The 17353-nt window shown below is 35.0% G+C and overlaps 2 protein-coding genes across 7 annotated transcripts in view; both read left to right on the plus strand.

The window, feature by feature from the left end:
- The window catches only part of LOC106075685 (uncharacterized), a 151581-nt gene extending 142188 nt beyond the window's left edge, over positions 1 to 9393 (plus strand). For all 4 annotated transcript variants that reach the window (XM_056010392.1, XM_056010391.1, XM_056010393.1 and 1 more), the window contains exons 3-6: positions 7276 to 7321; positions 7979 to 8044; positions 8161 to 8226; positions 8319 to 9393. In XM_056010392.1, the coding sequence (XP_055866367.1) occupies positions 7276 to 7321; positions 7979 to 8044; positions 8161 to 8226; positions 8319 to 9259 (1119 nt within the window). In that variant the 3' untranslated portion in view covers positions 9260 to 9393. The remainder of the gene's footprint in view (positions 1 to 7275; positions 7322 to 7978; positions 8045 to 8160; positions 8227 to 8318) is intronic.
- The window catches only part of LOC106056405 (uncharacterized), a 41871-nt gene that overhangs the window by 2527 nt on the left and 21991 nt on the right, over positions 1 to 17353 (plus strand). The gene's annotated exons all lie outside the window — the stretch shown is intronic.

A 17353-nucleotide genomic window follows, 5' to 3' on the forward strand; every position in this document is an offset into this window, starting at 1 on the left:
AACTGTTTCAATATGACAAGTGGACAACATAAATACACTAAATAGAAAAGCTTCAGTGAGTATGAGCAAACAATGGCTCTATCTAACTGTTTCAATATGACAAGTGGACAACATAAATACACTAAATAGAAAAGCTTCAGTGAGTATGAGCAAACAATGGCTCTATCTAACTGTTTCAATATGACAAGTGGACAACATAAATACACTAAATAGAGAAGCTTCAGAGAGTTTAAGCAAACAATGGCTCTATCTAACTGTTTCAATATGACAAGTGGACAACATAAATACACTAAATAGTGAAGCTTCAGAGAGTTTAAGCAAACAATGGCTCTATCTAACTGTTTCAATATGACAAGTGGACAACGTAAATACACTAAATAGAGAAGCTTCAGAGAGTTTAAGCAAACAATGGCTCTATCTAACTGTTTCAATATGACAAGTGGACAACATAAATACACTAAATAGAAAAGCTTCAGTGAGTTTAAGCAAACAATGGCTCTATCTAACTATTTCAATATGACAAGTGGACAACATAAATACACTAAATAGAAAAGCTTCAGTGAGTTTAAGCAAACAATGGCTCTATTTAACTGTTTCAATATGACAAGTGGACAACATAAATACACTAAATAGAGAAGCTTCAGAGAGTTTAAGCAAACAATGGCTCTATCTAACTGTTTCAATATGACAAGTGGACAACATAAATACACTAAATAGAGAAGCTTCAGAGAGTTTAAGCAAACAATGGCTCTATCTAACTGTTTCAATATGACAAGTGGACAACATAAATACACTAAATAGAAAAGCTTCAGTGAGTTTAAGCAAACAATGGCTCTATCTAACTGTTTCAATATGACAAGTGGACAACATAAATACACTAAATAGAAAAGCTTCAGTGAGTATGAGCAAACAATGGCTCTATCTGTTTCAATATGACAAGTGGACAACATAAATACACTAAATAGAAAAGCTTCAGTGAGTTTAAGCAAACAATGGCTCTATCTAACTGTTTCAATATGACAAGTGGACAACATAAAGACACTAAATAGAAAAGCTTCAGTGAGTATGAGCAAACAATGGCTCTATCTAACTGTTTCAATATGACAAGTGGACAACATAAAGACACTAAATAGAAAAGCTTCAGTGAGTATGAGCAAACAATGGCTCTATCTAACTGTTACAATATGACATGTGCACAACATAAATACACTAAATAGAAAAGCTTCAGTGAGTATGAGCAAACAATGGCTCTATCTAACTGTTTCAATATGACATGTGCACAACATAAATACACTAAATAGAAAAGCTTCAGTAAGTATGAGCAAACAATGGCTCTATCTAACTGTTTCAATATGACATTTGGACAACATAAATACACTAAATAGAGAAGCTTCAGTGAGTATAAGCAAACAAGCTGTAAATATAAATGTGAAACCTTCACGCTTTCGTGGTTGTGATTTTGAGTCATGACTCGTCTGCCAGGCACCCCTGACTTTTGCCTGGTTCCAGCCAAATTTTGATGCCCAATGCCGACACTGTGGAGAGTTAGTGGAAACATTGGCGCATATCATGCAAGAGTGTCTGCAGCTCCAAGAGAGGCGGGGAAGTGTGTCTACAGAGTCACGTGCCCTGTGTGGCACTACGCCTAACCGAGAGTTTCTCGCAAAGGCTCTACGGGAGGAGTATCAATTACAGTTTATCTCTCAGGCACCCCTGACATTAAATCAGTTTATATATTAAGTAATGTTTACAGAACAAGTAATGGCAATATGTTAACGTATATTAGTTAACAACGAGAGTGTCAATAAGTAATGACGTATATTAGTTAACAACGAGAGTGTCAATAAATAATAACGTATATTATTTAACAACGATAGTGTCAATAAGTAATAACGTATATTATTTAACAACGATAGTGTCAATAAGTAATGACGTATATTAGTTAACAACGATAGTGTCAATAAGTAATGACGTATATTAGTTAACAACGAGAGTGTCAATAAGTAATGACGTATATTAGTTAACAACGAGAGTGTAAATATCAAAGGTTTGATTTTTCGATAATAAAATATAACATAAATGAGTATTATGCATAATAAAAAATACTAGACAAGAGTGCCTAAGTTAGGTGAAATTATACAACATAGATCTAGTTAACAGGCATGCACACCTCACATGCAAACAGTCCAGTCCGGCCTCGCGATGCCTGCAATTCAATCCAAAGTATAAAAAGTATATAGTGTCCATGCAACTACAAATCAGGCTTGACGTTAGTCTCAAGTGTCCCCAATACAGGGAAAATCAGCGCACCATTCTATTACCAAAAATAACAACACACACACACACACCTAGCAAAGAAGCAATCCATAAGTGCATGACAACCGCTACCCTCTCCCGTCGTCATGCGTGAGGTTTTAACTAGGAAGTAGAATATTGTTATAACCCTATTCGCAACGCAAAGGGTTAACTGTGTGTAATCAGCTGACATATGTGTTACAGGCCAGTAATACAGTTTGGGGTGCTATATTCAAAGGCAAGGGAGAGTATTGGCATGAAAGTTGCACGTGAATAGCGCCCGTGTTATGGTCATCTGATCATAAGCCTGAGTAGACCAGAGACACAGTGTGAAGGAAAGAGGCAGTTCAAGAACGGAGAGCGTTGAGACCGGGACTGTTAGTCGGTCATGAAGTCGGTCCTGGTGCAGTCCTACAGTGAAACTTACAGGTCCAGGAAGAGACAGTAGAGTTTATAAGTTTAGTACAGTGATATACAGTCTAACATTGTAGTTGTTGATTGTATTGCCAAATGTGTCGAATTTGTAGTTTTATTTGACCATTATTAAAGTACCAGATTATTTGGAGCCTTGTGGTCAAGTTGTTGATGTGTTGTGTTGTGTTTAGCAGTGTTTACAGAAGGCCTGATTAAGAGAGAATCATAACAATATCAAACATGTACAAACAACTTTTTTTTTTTCATCTCATACTTTTTTCTTTACTTCACGCTCAACATGCCAGGTAGGGTTTTAATGAAAAATTAAATATTAATTGCCATTTTTACAATCATCAATATATTATGTTTCTCCTTAACGAAGCTAGACCGTCCATGGAAGTGCCTGAGAATGATAATTCCTTCGTTTGTAATATAATAACAATAATGATACTAATAAAGACAATAACAAATGTAGAATTCAAATTGCAATTTTATAGTGCAAGAAATATCTGGTTTACATGAATGCGATTACTTTTGAATTGAAATTTAATTCAATCATTAGAATCTAAAACTAGCAGTCTTGATAGGTCTATTATATCTATACAACTCTAATGGTGTTTGTAAAACATAGTGTATCAGTAATACATGATCATATATTTATATATTTTAAAATCTTCACAAAACCTAGATTTATACTATTTGTCAAATGACTATAGTATTTGTCCATATTGTTATAGAGATTTTAATTGTAAGCGTAAATAAATGTTTCGATTACGAGTAACGAATACTGCAGCCGATAAATCCATTCTTCTTTCTTTTCTAGATTAGCTTGTGTAGAGTCTAGATCTAGAATTAGAGTAGACTTAATTAACCTTTACGTTTATAGACCTACAAATGACTAGATTTAGTAGTAAATATTGTAAACATATACATTTAGATCTATATCTAGATTAAATTAGACTTCGATTTAAAATCTATTACGTAATAGATCAAATTTGCTATAATAGATCTAAAGTAGATCTAGATGTTTCCTATCAAATCAATTTATAGATGATCTTATGATAGATATAGATTTAGATAATATTCTACTAGATCCATAATCAGTATAGGCCTATAAATAGATATATCTAGTGTTAAAATTTTGTATATCTTGTAAAAGTATTCCTTTCAGACCCTGCATTTAAGATATGTAGTGCAGCCGATGTTATTAAGGTCATCTGTTTCTGTGGCGTACAGTTAACGAGGGTGTCTTGTGACCAGCACAACGACCGACTACAAGTGCTTTCTAGTGCCAGTAAAGATTAAATGAGTTGCCCGAATTAGCCTGAAAAACCAGAGACTTATTAGAGTTTAAGTAAATGATTAACATGCTCTGGTGTAGATCTATATAAACTTCCATAACTAATTAGATCTTATGTAATGTAGAATATATATATCAGGCTATATATATATACATATATATATACATACATCTAAATTTAGATCTAGAATAGAAGCTAATGTAATTATAATTTAATTTATACTAGATCTAGTCTACAGATTTATCCATCTTTAGACATTTGATACTTAGATTTAAATAAAGGTCAATGCATCTATATAAAATCTTCTTCTTCTTCTTCATCGTTCTCATAGTTATGTTGGAGTGTTCATATGACTAAACCAATACATGAGATGAACTGCGCAGTGGTTTCCAAATCAGGGAGCTCTCCATATAGTTTTCTTTCTATTGGGGTGATTTGGGGCCAATGTCTTATACGGGCCTCTTGGTAGAGAGAGCAGCTTTGGAGGACGTGGTCGGCATTTTCTGGTGATACTCCACATGGGCAGATTTCACTGGTTCCAATTTTGAGCTTCCGGAACATGTGTTGTCGCATTCTGTTGTGTCCGGTCCTGAGTCGAAAGATTAGACGTTGGTCTTGTCAGGATAGCTTATAGTAAGCATCATCTTTCTTGTGATTTGGATGGGAGCTCGTCCATTTCTCATTTATTTTATCTACAATTAATTTCTTCATTTCTTCTGGATAGAGTGCAGAGTTTACTTGTGAGTTTGTTCTCCCACTCTTGGCGAGTGTGTCAGCCTTCTCATTTCCTGCTAGTTGTATGTGAGCTGGTATCCATTGAATAACAGTTTTTTTGCTGTTGTGGTTGAGCTTTGTGAGTGCTGTTCTGAGGTTTTTAATATAAGGGGAATCAGAGTTTTGCAGGCTTTGGAGGGTTGTTTTTGCGTCTGTTAGAAAGACAATCTGACTTTGAGGGGAACTTGGATGATTTGCTAGCATGGTAGCAGCTAGTGCTAGTTCTTCCCTTTCTGCTCTGTGACTGTCAGAGAGCTCTCCAGTTGCAAAGGATTTTTCTAGTTTTCCTCCATCTGGCCATTCGATAAGTATTCCAGCTCCTCCATTTGTGGTGGCTTTATGGGATGAGCCATCCGTGTAAACTCTGATCCACTGATTGCTAGGGTAATTGGTATGTAGAAAACAGTTCACTATTTCCTTGAGCTCTGTTGGTCTGTAATCAGATTTTCTTTTTATGTTTTCAATATGGTCCCTTATAGTAGGAAGAGGGCTTTCGTCCCAGGGTGGAGATTCATTATAGTGTATCGAGGATTCCAGAGTAATTTTTTCAAGTTGGTGTTTCTTTTTTAGGTTTAGAGATTCCTGTATGAAATTGGTCCTTTTGAGACGGTTTTTTGTGCCAGTTTTGTGGATTTTTGTTCTGAGTGGGTGCCTCTCCAAGGTTTCCAATTTAGTGAATTGGGAAAGGTTTTTTATTTCTCTTCTTTCATCCAGAGAGATCAGGGCAGCGGTTTCCTCCATAGCTCTTATGGGTGTTGTTTTGATTGCTCCTGTCATTATCCTTAGACCAATATTTTGAACCTTGTCTATTTTTCTTAGGTTGGTTTGGGCTGCTGAGCCCCATGCTGTGGCACCATATTCTAGTACAGGTCTTACATAACTGGTATAGGTCTTTTTCAGGATGTTGTGATTAGCTCCCCAATCTGTGCCAGCTAATTTTTTCAAGAGGGATAGTCTCTGGATGCCTTTACTCTGTGTTTTATCTATTTGGTTTTCCAGGTTAGTCTCGGGTCATAGGTGACTCCAAGATAAGTAGGGCTGTCATTTTTTTCTAAAGCTTCCTTATCTAATGTTAATTTTATTGTTTGTTGTTTTGTTGACAGTGAGAATATGGTATATGTTGTCTTTTTTGTGTTAATGGACATGCCCCAGTCTTTGGACCAATTATGGAGTTTATCAAGAGCATCTTGTAATCGAAATTTCAATGTTCCTACATATTCTTCTGTGCTAATTAAGGCAAGGTCATCTGCATACATGCTGCTCTTAACTTTTTTGGGTAGGTTTTGATTTAGATCGTTTATGAATATTAGGAAAAGTGTTGGGGATAGGACTCCTCCTTGGGGGACACCATTTTTTATACCCACTGTGTGGCTTCTTTGTCCTTGCATGCAAACTAAGGCTTTTCTATTATTTAGGTATTCCTTTATCCAGTTGTACATTCTGTGGGATATGTGATGCTGGATTAGCTTGAGCAAGAGACCTTGTTCCCAGACTTTGTCAAATGCTTTTTCTAAGTCAACCCACACAATTGTTGTTGGTTTCTTTTCTTGAAAGCCGTCTTCTATTTCTTGTGTGATGAAGGCAATTTGATCTTCTGTTGATCTGCCTTTTCTAAAGCCAGCCTGGGCTTCAGTGAGTAGGTTATTTGACTCAAGGATCCATGTCAGCCTTATATATATAAAAATATATAAAATCTAAAATTCTAGATATAGAAGATAAACAAAAAGTAGGCCTAATAGATCTAGACTAGTTCTAAAATTGTAAATAACTTTGTTTAAAAACAATAATTGAAATCAACTAGATAGGATCTAAAATATACACTTTAAAATGTAGATATAGTTACAGACTTTTTTTCTATATGCAAAAATTCAAACAGGATGACTAGGGATGGAGTGGGCAATATTTAATCGCAAGACTATAGAGAGACAATTATTATTGCATATCACACTACCAGGCTGCCAGATCTAGATAAAAATACCCCATTTTTGTAATAAGGATACTACTATCCTTATTCAAATTAATAAACATAAGAAATCCTAGACTAATGTATTTTTGTATTTGTGGTTTCTTTATATTTTTGTTATTTGATTGTTAATTTTTTTTTTCTTTTATGACTACTTTTCATTTTTCTTATCTTGTTTTCTATCTTAAGGAATTTGTCATTTAGATTTAGAATCTAGATCTAGTACTCCAAAAGTAGTTTTAAAGTTAATTGGAGCTCTAAATTGAAATCTAGACTACCAAAACCTAATGAATTTTTATTTTTTTTACATTTCATTATAAAGCATTTCACATGTATTACATTCAGTCTAAGTGCAAAAAAAAAAAAATAATTTATAAAACAAGAAAATATTTCTTTAATTTTACTGTACAAGCAAAAAGATATAGAAATGAGATTTTTCTGAGAATATTTCATTGATGTAAATTTGTTTATATATATAGAAAAAAAAAAGAAAGCAACTTTATATTCATTTTTTGTTCTAATTTCCAGAAAAGTACAGACCTTTGTTTTCCTCAAGACACCTATGGACTTAATGGTATGAAATCAGAGTGAAACAATACCTAACTTTAAAACTAGTCTTATCATAATCATCATCACTACTTTGAGTTCTTTAAGGAACATAGGGCGTCTACAAAAAACACACCACTCTCCACGGTCTCTTGCTAGTTTTTTTATGGTGTCCCAGCTCTTCCCGGTCGTCTCGGCTTCTTCAAGTACATTGTGTCGCCATGTTCTTTTTAGTCTTCCTCTGTGTCTTGTTCCCTGGGGGCTCCACTCTAAGGCCTGCCTAGCTCTGTTGCTGGTATCTTTTCTAAGGGTTTGACCAATCCATCTACACTTTCTCTCTAAGATTTGCACTTCTATATTTTTCTGTCCACTCATCTCCCACAGTTTGGTGTTTTGTACTTAATAGTATGAAATCAGAGTGAAACAATACCTTAATTGAAAATAGTCTTATGATTTTTTTTTATTATCATTTTTTTACTAGAATTTAGCTCAATAATAAGTAGCATGTCAAATTCAAGTTGTTGCAATGTTAGGTCTATGATCAGCTTCTAGAACTTTAATTTAAATATTTAGTTATATGTCTATGTCAAAATTCATTTTTTTGTAAAATATTTTTTGTTGTTTCAGAAAAAAAAATTAAAAAAAAAAAATTAACTGACTGACACATGTATTTAAACTATTTCAGTTTGTCTAAAGGATCAGACTGACCTAGCAGACTTCTCCAGTCTTGGAGATAAGAATCAAGATACATGTAAACTTTTGATTTGAAAATGTTTAGATAGAGAAAGGTTTTTGTTTAAGTCTATTTTCTAATAATAATAAAAGAAAAGAATATATAAAATAGTTATTTGATTTTCATCCTTTCAGATTCTCATCATTTCATCAGTGACCAGTTCAAAGTCCAGTTAGATGATGTTGAAGGTCCACTAATTGGTAAATTTTGAGTTTCATTTTTAGTCTTGATTAACTCAATACTGTACATTGTCTTGTAAACATTGGATTAAGTTTATTTTCTTGTTCTCTAGGTGATCATGAAACTCAGGAGTCAGAAGGTGGAGAAGCTGATCTACACAAATATCTTGTGGACTGTAAGAAGAATCCAGGGCATAGACAATTTTTAGATGTTGAGACATTCACCTTGAAACATTTACCTGAAGGTTTTCAAGACAATGATTTGTATGAATACATCAAAGTTACAGCTGACCTTACAGTTAGAGTTGATGTTAGAAAGATCAGTCCAAACAGACCAAAGTTTTGGCCAAAGACAACTCGACCATATCCATTTTCTAACATGAGAGAGAGAAGTAACTTGAGGACAGGAAGTGGAAGAGTGTGGAATGTAAACAAGTTTCAAGATGGAGTCACACAAGATGGAGGTTATGGAGGTACTGCCTACACAAAGTGTTGGTGTAGAAAATGTAAAGGTTCAAACTCACCCAGCAATGTGTGGTGGGAGTTTGAAGTGACCACAGCCACACATGTGGTGTTTGATGACATTGAGGTCAACCACACAACCCTGAGATTGTTTTATGATAGAGATGACAGTCCAGTGGTCAGTGTTGATAAGGTCAGTGTTGATTATGTAAACATTGAGTATGACATGTGTTGGTTGAAATGTGTGACATGTGATACAACTTTAGGAAATAAACTGATGGAAATGTTCAAACATTTTGTAAAAGTCTGGAGGAAAGTCTGGAACAAATACATTGACGCTAGATCTCCACAAAAGTTGACCTTTATAGTGTCACATCCTCATGGCTGTTCTAAACAGGTCAGTGTAGGTCAATGGAAGGACAGACTAAAGGTGGGTCTTAGATCTAAGTTTACTTATACAACTTGTACATGTCCAGGAAGTAGTGGAGCACATGTCCACTGTCTGGGGTATAGTGACTGGACTTGGTCTGATCTTGTCCACAGTGGAAGTTTCAAGTCTGGATTAAATTACAGTGGAGCTGGTCGTGTTTAGTGAGTTGTTTCCCTTGTGAGTTGTCCAGCTCCACCATAAAGATGTCTTTGAGAACCCTTGACATTCTGAACATCAAACTCAAATGAATCTTTAGTCTTGAGTTATGTAAATAAAATGTGTATGTTATCTTTAAATTTACAATGTTTTGTTTCTTTTTTTATCAATGTTGTTGTTTGTAATTTACATTTAAAATAATTGAAAACCTGTTTAAATACATATAAAATCTACCAGCTGTAGATGTAAAACTTGCTATCGTCGATCAGGTTAGTGGAAACAATTTATTAGATGTAGTTCTTATGTTGTTGTTTTTTTAATTTCAAATGCAATTGAAAAGTTTGGAAGCCAATACAAAAAGTTGTCATTTATAAAAGAAATGTATAAAAAAAAAGCTAGTGTTGTGTTCGACATTATCGTTTTTAACAAGCAACCATATTTTATTTTTCAAGGGAGAAAACTGATAAAATATAAATGTTTAGAATAAAATTCCAGTTGTCTTTTCTTGTATCTACTAAAACTTACATTTAATTTCTGCAGTATATTTTAACAGTGAAATCAAAAATATGTTTACGACAAGGCAATATTGGTAACAAAACAAACAAATTAATGTGTGATAATTAGTTCATGGTACAAAAGAATCTATTACAACAAAACAATACCCACTAAATTTCAATATCCTAAAATTTAAGATCAAGAATGTTGTATTGATCATCATGGACCTATACCATTACCTGAACGTATTTCTACATTTAAAACGACATTTACATAACTAGAAGAGTCATGGAGGGGCTACTGTAATGGTGTATGGGTTGAAGCTCACGTATTTCTACAAGATTTTGATAAGAACATTTGATGCTTGACTGTACTGCACTAACTTGGTAAGTATATTAGAAGTATGTAAAAGTAAAGTTCCCCTTCAGACCTTATGATCTATGGGGCAGGTCATTTAAAGGTCATCTGTTTCTCAGGTCAGGGTTAACGAAGATGTCAAGTGGCTAGCACAACGACCAACCACCTTTACTTTTCTCAACAAACATTAATTAGGCCTATCCATTAGAGCTGGGTGGACTTAGAGGCGGTTTGGCTCTAAGATCCTAAAATTCAAAACTGGGAAGCAAAGAAATGTATAACTTAGCCACCGCCCCTCCAAACACCATAAGATCAACAGACAAACGTTTTATAACTAAATACATTTCACAATAATTTCAGTCCCACTAACTCAGATAACTTATCGGATGACACCGACCCTAGGGATGTCGCTGCTTTATACAACACATAGACATCTCTTTTTTTTTCACGTTCGCTAGTCAACTAGTAACGCTGATACAGTATGACCAAATAAGAAGTACCGGCCTTAGGCCGATTTAATCGATTTCTCAAATTGGGACCATCACCTGACAGGGGCCTATCTTGTCACATGCTTTGAAAAGTGTAGGACTTAAAGGGTTAACATATTTAGTGTATCCTACGATTGGCATAACTTTAATTACCCACTGGCACCTATTACATTGAAGTTGCTTCCTCTACATAAATGTAGATAAAATGATGTTATTAATAGTTGTAAATAAATAAAAGAATAAATGCTGTATTACTTTTACACACTGGACTGGTCACTACTAATAAGTCGCGAATTTCGAGGAATGCTGGGTTCGTGCTTCTTGGAGTCACACTTGATAGGAGACGAACATAGATGTTACAGATTATAGATTAACATGAATACACTCTGGCAGACAAATATAAACTTTATTGATAATGATAATACTGCAACGTCTTGGCAGTTGCACATTTAAGTATGAAATACAATCACATCCGCTTAACAACGGTAAATAAATCCAATACAGTAAATATTGTCAAATCACGTCCGCATAACAGCAACAATTAAATCCAATACAGTGAATATTGTCAAATCACGTCCGCATAACAGCAACAATTAAATCCAATACAGTGAATCTTGTCAAATCACGTCCGCATAACAGCGGTAAGTAAATCCAAAAGTAAATCTTGTTCAATCACATCCGCATCACAGCGGGTAATAATGAATTTCCAAAACACATAATAATCAGAATAATAACTACTATTAGAACATGTCTCAATTGAATACTGGTTTCGTCTTCCCAAAATACACTACTTAGTTTAAAGTCACAACTCGACTATCTAAGTCTGATATTGTCCGCACCGGACCAAAACACCTATTGGCTTCCTTATCCAAAGGATACCACTAGATTGCCATGACTTGACTGAACTCTAAGTCAATTTTAATCATTCTAACTCCTGTTTCAACATCAGGAGTTGCACGTAACTTTTTCACAGTCATAACCAGAGGTGAAAATTTAACAGGCAATGTCAAACGAGAATGTGTCAATAGTAAAATGTGTTATTGTATAAAATAGAAAATGGGTCTCGTAAGCAACTTTTAAATTGTAACCCGCAGTTTCTATTGCGGCCTAGCAAGTAAGGAACGAGATAGTGTACCGTTTAGATCTAGTCTTGATTAACAGAAGTCGCCCACCTGAAGTAGTTATAATGAAGAGGGTGGTTGTTGTCTTCTAAGATTTTTCCGACTTTGCTAAGATATTTTTGTCTTGTGACTAGATGACCTTAAGGAGAAACAGCGCTGCCACTTGCGTAACTTACTTTAAAAGGGGCCTTCGATCGGAAGTTATACGTTTTTAAAAAAAAGTTCATTTACATATGGTGTGTGGTAGTGCTGTGAGTGGTAGTGCTGTGTGTGGTAGTGATGTGTGTGGTATTGTTGTGTGTGATAGTGCTGTGTGTGGTAGTGTTGTGTGTGTTATTGTTGTGTGTGATAGTGTTGTGTGTGGTAGTTTTGTGTGTGGTAGTGTTTTGTGTGGTAGCGAGGTGTGTGGTAGTGTTGCGTTCTATATAGTGTGTGTTAATGTTGTCTTAATTAGTATTATGTGTGGTAGTATTTTGTGTGGTAGTGTTGTGTGTGATAGTATTGTAAAGTTGAACTAGAAAGTGAAGTATTTCTAAACATCGACTTTTAGAATGTCCAGCATACTCAATGTGCGCTACCAGTTACTGTACACTACTTAAGAAAAGTCAAAGTCAAGTTCCCCTTTAAGACCTTGTGGTCTATGGGGCAGATGATGAAAAGGTCATTTGTTTCTATGGCCTACGGTTAACGACGGTGTTATATGGGCAGCACATTGACCAAGCACATTTACTGTTCCCCAACTAATGTCAGGTACCCATAACAGCTGGGTGGACTCACAAGGTACCCATTACAGCTAGGTGGACTCACAAGGTACCCACTACAGCTGGGTGGACTCACGAGGTACCCATTACAGCTGGGTGGACTCACGAGATACCCATTACAGCTGGGTGGACTCACGAGGTAATCATTACAGCTGGGTGGACTCAAGAGGTACCCGAAGATCCCAAAATTAAAAGTCCACATCATAACCAGGATTTGAACCCCGAAAGTTAAGCGCTTTGCCGCTCAGCCACGGTACCCACATGCTAAAAGAAAGTAACCAATTTTTAATAAGATCATCTGTAGTTTCATACGATTACACAATACACTAAGATGAAAGATAATTTCGCACACTTTATTTACATATGACCCCTTCAAAGAAGCCGTATAGAGATTGTGTGGCGTAGACATTATAAGACTCAGCGGAAGTAAAACATCTTTTGATCGACAATAGAGCGACATCGAGGCTCTACTTCTATTAGTAGTGAATCTATTGTTGAGGACATTCCAGGAAGATTTGTACTTTTACTTCATTATGAATGTGGTAAGTGTGGTACTATATATGGACGCATTGGTTTGTATAGAGTTTTTGTGTAGACCAGGGGTGGGCAAATTACAACCCGCGGGCCACATTCGGCCCGCCAAAGTGTTTTATGCAGTCCGCCAACACGTACAGAAATCAGGTGTGCTCACACTATATAAATATAAAAATGCAAATTTTAAAAATAATATCTATTTAAATTATTGAAACTATTTTATTATAAAACTTATAAGTAAACGAGGATAATGCTTATTGGTTATACATCAAAGTACAATTCAAGACAATCTCTGAAAGTTGGCTTGGAACAAGATGACAAGTGTAACAACTGATAGAGCGCGATCTTTGCCTAAGAAAAAAAATCTTGTCTGTTGTTTTTGTTTTTTAAATATCCCAACCATTAATAAAATCATCATAACAATCAAACGTATTAGAGTTAGGGGATGTTACCTACAGGTAGCTGAAATTTATGAAGAAAATAATCCAATGAAGTTGGTAGCTTAGCATTGGCAAGAATTTAGAATCTCAAGGAAGAAATTGTTCTTTTACTTGAAGGGCATTAACTGTGACTTTGTCACCGATATTTCTAATAAAAAGTGGAAGACAGATTTCATGTTGTTTTTTATTTGCAATTGGTTGTTTACATATAAACTGTAAATGCATGTTAAATCTATTCAAACAAAGCTTTCCCATATCTACAGGCAAGTCAAGATTACATTTGGAAATAGACGGAATGAAACTTCATGTTTAGATACGCTGGAGACAGTTATCCCTGTTTAACGGGCAGGACTAAAAGAGTTTTGTGTTCCTAAAGACGTATTGTTGGTTTTCTAATAGTTTATGTCAAGTCGCAACGCATCACACGGATTAGATTTGCAGTGTTATAAAGAATTGTGTTGCGTTCAATAATCTAGGTACCTAAGGTTATAACGTATGTTGCCTTTAGGTAAATTAAGCAATGGTCCAGGCATCCTGCTCTATGCTGGACTTTCCGATTGTTTATTTTATCTCGCCATATGTTTTCTATATGTACATCAAATCTTTACTTTGTATTATTACTTTTTCGATTCCTCTTGAAGGCGCTATATATATAAATGAAAGTATTATGTTTCTACAATATTTCAGAAAGAGGAGTGCTTCAACTTCAAGACTAGAGTCTGCGACAATGGAGCGCTTTGGGGGGTGGGAGGGAGGGAGCGATGACGGCTTGGTGCAATGATATTGATTCTTAATAAAAGAGGTGTTCACAATACAGCTGCATGAATCTGGATATAGCGACCTGCAATAGCAAGTCTTTCAAAATATACAATAGAGTCTTTATTGATTGCCAATAGAAATATTAATATGTACAATGTATATTCATTTAAACAAGGTAATTAAGAAAGAGTTTAAAACTGATTGAAGAAAAAGATTGCCAATATGTACTTGACATTAAAAGAAAATAACATTAAAAGTTTTACAATATTTACAATATAACAAAAATATTTATTATGGGAACAGTTTGGCGATATAATGTTTAGGCTGTTTATTTTAGACAAGCGTAAGTCGAGAATACATCGGCAAAGTGTCGGACGGAATGAAACTTGATGTTTATATACATTGGAGACAGCTGTACATTTGTAATGGGCTGGACGGAACGACTTAGAAAAGACAAACATATATTGCATGTTAAAATAAAACATCAAGACTTGCCTTGTTTCTAAACTTGTACTTTTGTTTCCTTTCTTTCCTTAAAGGGCTAACATCAAGTTGTCTTACAACGCTATATTGATGGAATTATTATCATGGGTGGAGAATGGATAAGGGGAAGATGGAGGGCTGGGAGAAGAGGGAGCGGGTGGGCAATGATGACGTGGGGCAAGGTTGAGGAGCAGATTGCCTAATGCGTTGCCTAGTTGTGTTAATTGGGTCTTTTTTTTCATTGATGCATTTGTTTATTTAAAAGTTTTGAAAGTTTGTGTGTGTGTTTCAGTGTAAAGAGAGGGAGCCTGCATGTTTAACTACGATCAACATTAATTGAATCTGGACCTGCTGACTAGGTCATCATAATATTTTTTACTGGTCATCCAATTATGTACTTTTGATGAAACGGACAAATTTTTATCATTATTTATCTACTTAATAAAAGTAACTATTTGATAATTTTCCATTTGACAAAAAAGAAATACATGTCATACAAACTTCATGATTACAAAGTCAAACACTTTACAAAGCAGTAAAAAAACAATTAGATCTAAATAATGATATACTAATGTTATGCAAATTATGTCAATCTTTCGTGTTTTAAATAATTTTCTTCTTTTCTTTTTTATAAAAGATTATCTCCGTATGTGTCCCAGGCTGTAACTGATATTTTTTAGTAATTCATTTTTATAAAGTTTTGAAGAAAAATCTTAAAAAAAAAAAACAACAACAAAAAAATACATTTATGACCTCACCATTACTACTATATTTGATTTTTACCGTTGTAGGCAGTTAGATATTGTTTATGGTCGATGTGTTGATGAATGTAAATGTTGAATGCGAGTTTTTAAATACAACCAACAACACGGAATAGTTTCAGTATATCCAGCTGGAAATTTCAACAAATGTAATGAATAAACAGGCACAGTCTTCGTCGTCTCTATCTATCACATCAGTCTGTCGTTATTTGTCCTTGTAAGTTGAGTCTCTATTTCTGTACTTTTTTGTAAGAAAAACTAAAAAACCCAATTAAACCCAAACTTGTGGTCCATAAAATATTTCTCTCCTATCACTGTGTATTGCCTAATCTATCTAACAGCTTATAGTTTTACGTTTCATTACAAGAATCGGAGAAGAAACGGGCATTATTGTAAATCTAAATAAATAGAGAACGTTGTACTTCGACTCTAGGACTAGAATTCAATAGATGTTAAATAATGGAAGTGCTATAGTAAAAACCTTAGTTATCACAAGCATAAAACGAGATCAAGAGTGGATATGTGTGAAGTTCAAAGAGAGAGAGAGAGAGAGAGAGAGAGAGAGAAAGAAAGCAATGAAGAGACAGCGCGAGAAAAAAGAGAGAAAGACGCAGAGGTGCAGAAAAGAAAAATTCAGGAAAGGGTAATAATGCCATATTTACATTTTGAGAATTTCAAGTGTGCTCTGGATTGTGGTGTTGTCTTTGTTGTATTGGTACAGTAATCAGTTCTGGAGAACCCATTAATAACGAGGTTTGAACTTACCTTACAGTTCTGGAGCTAGATAGGTGAGACTTAACTTACCTTAAGGGAGCTTTGAATCTCTCCAAGCTTACAGGAGCCGACGTTTAATGCAGCACGATTGAGAAAGACAGCAACTGGCATCAGAGTGTGAGTGTGTGTTTGTATGTGTGAGTGTGTCATGTGTATGTGTGTGTTTGTCAATCTGTGTGTGTGTTTTTCAATGTGTGTGTGTGTGTTTGTCATGCGTGTGTGTACATGTGTGTGTGAGTGCGTGCGTTCGTCTATTTTTAGTGATTTTAAAACAGGTTAAGAAACATTTGATCAGTGATGCCCAATATCCGGACCGCCTAAACGTTGGTACAATGTATCCGAAATCCCGCCTTTAAAAACAAAAGAGGCTCAAAGATCTATCTATACGTACGTTAGGGTACACACATTTGTTTATGGATTGGTACCATGACCTTTTAACGTGTGTGTTTATCAGTTTATGAAATGGAGTGTAGAATCTACCAGGAAAAGTGAACGGATCTTTCATTTGTATGGAATATGATAATAAGCCAACATATTTGTGTTGTGAAAAAAAAAGCTTGGTTGTTTAAAAAAAACATGTAAACGGCACATCTACAAGAGCTTGGGGTTCGGGCGCGGAGACGAAAAGTCCAAGAGAGATATTATCTTATATAATACAGACGTTACTTCAAAAAAGAGGATGATAACGTCTGATTGGAAAGATGTGTTAAGCAGGCAAGAGACCACTATGGGCTGTAGCGCCACTGGGATAAAACATATATGACATCATTCGTTGTTAAACTACGCCTAGAGATAAGATGATTTATGAGATTATATAGTGAAAAGAGACATGAAAATTAGTCGGTGGTAAATTTAGCTACATTGTTGCTTATATTTTAAGTAGAGAAATGAAGACATTTTTTCGTCGCGTAAATAAAGATTAAACTTCAGATATTCCATTAAGTAAGTTCTAGATCCACGGGTTAATATAAAAATAGTTTCAGGTGAATTTCCTTTTTTTTATTTCATTTAAGTGCACCCCCAGTTCACCTTGTGTTTTATGTGTATGTTTTTGTTATTAGTATCTAGAGTTATTTCCCTTGGTAAGAAAGTTCATATCATAGTGTTGTGTGTAACCTCGTACTGTG

The sequence above is a fragment of the Biomphalaria glabrata genome, chromosome 14 (genome assembly GCF_947242115.1).
Source record: "Biomphalaria glabrata chromosome 14, xgBioGlab47.1, whole genome shotgun sequence".
In the NCBI taxonomy this organism is placed as follows: domain Eukaryota; kingdom Metazoa; phylum Mollusca; class Gastropoda; family Planorbidae; genus Biomphalaria; species Biomphalaria glabrata.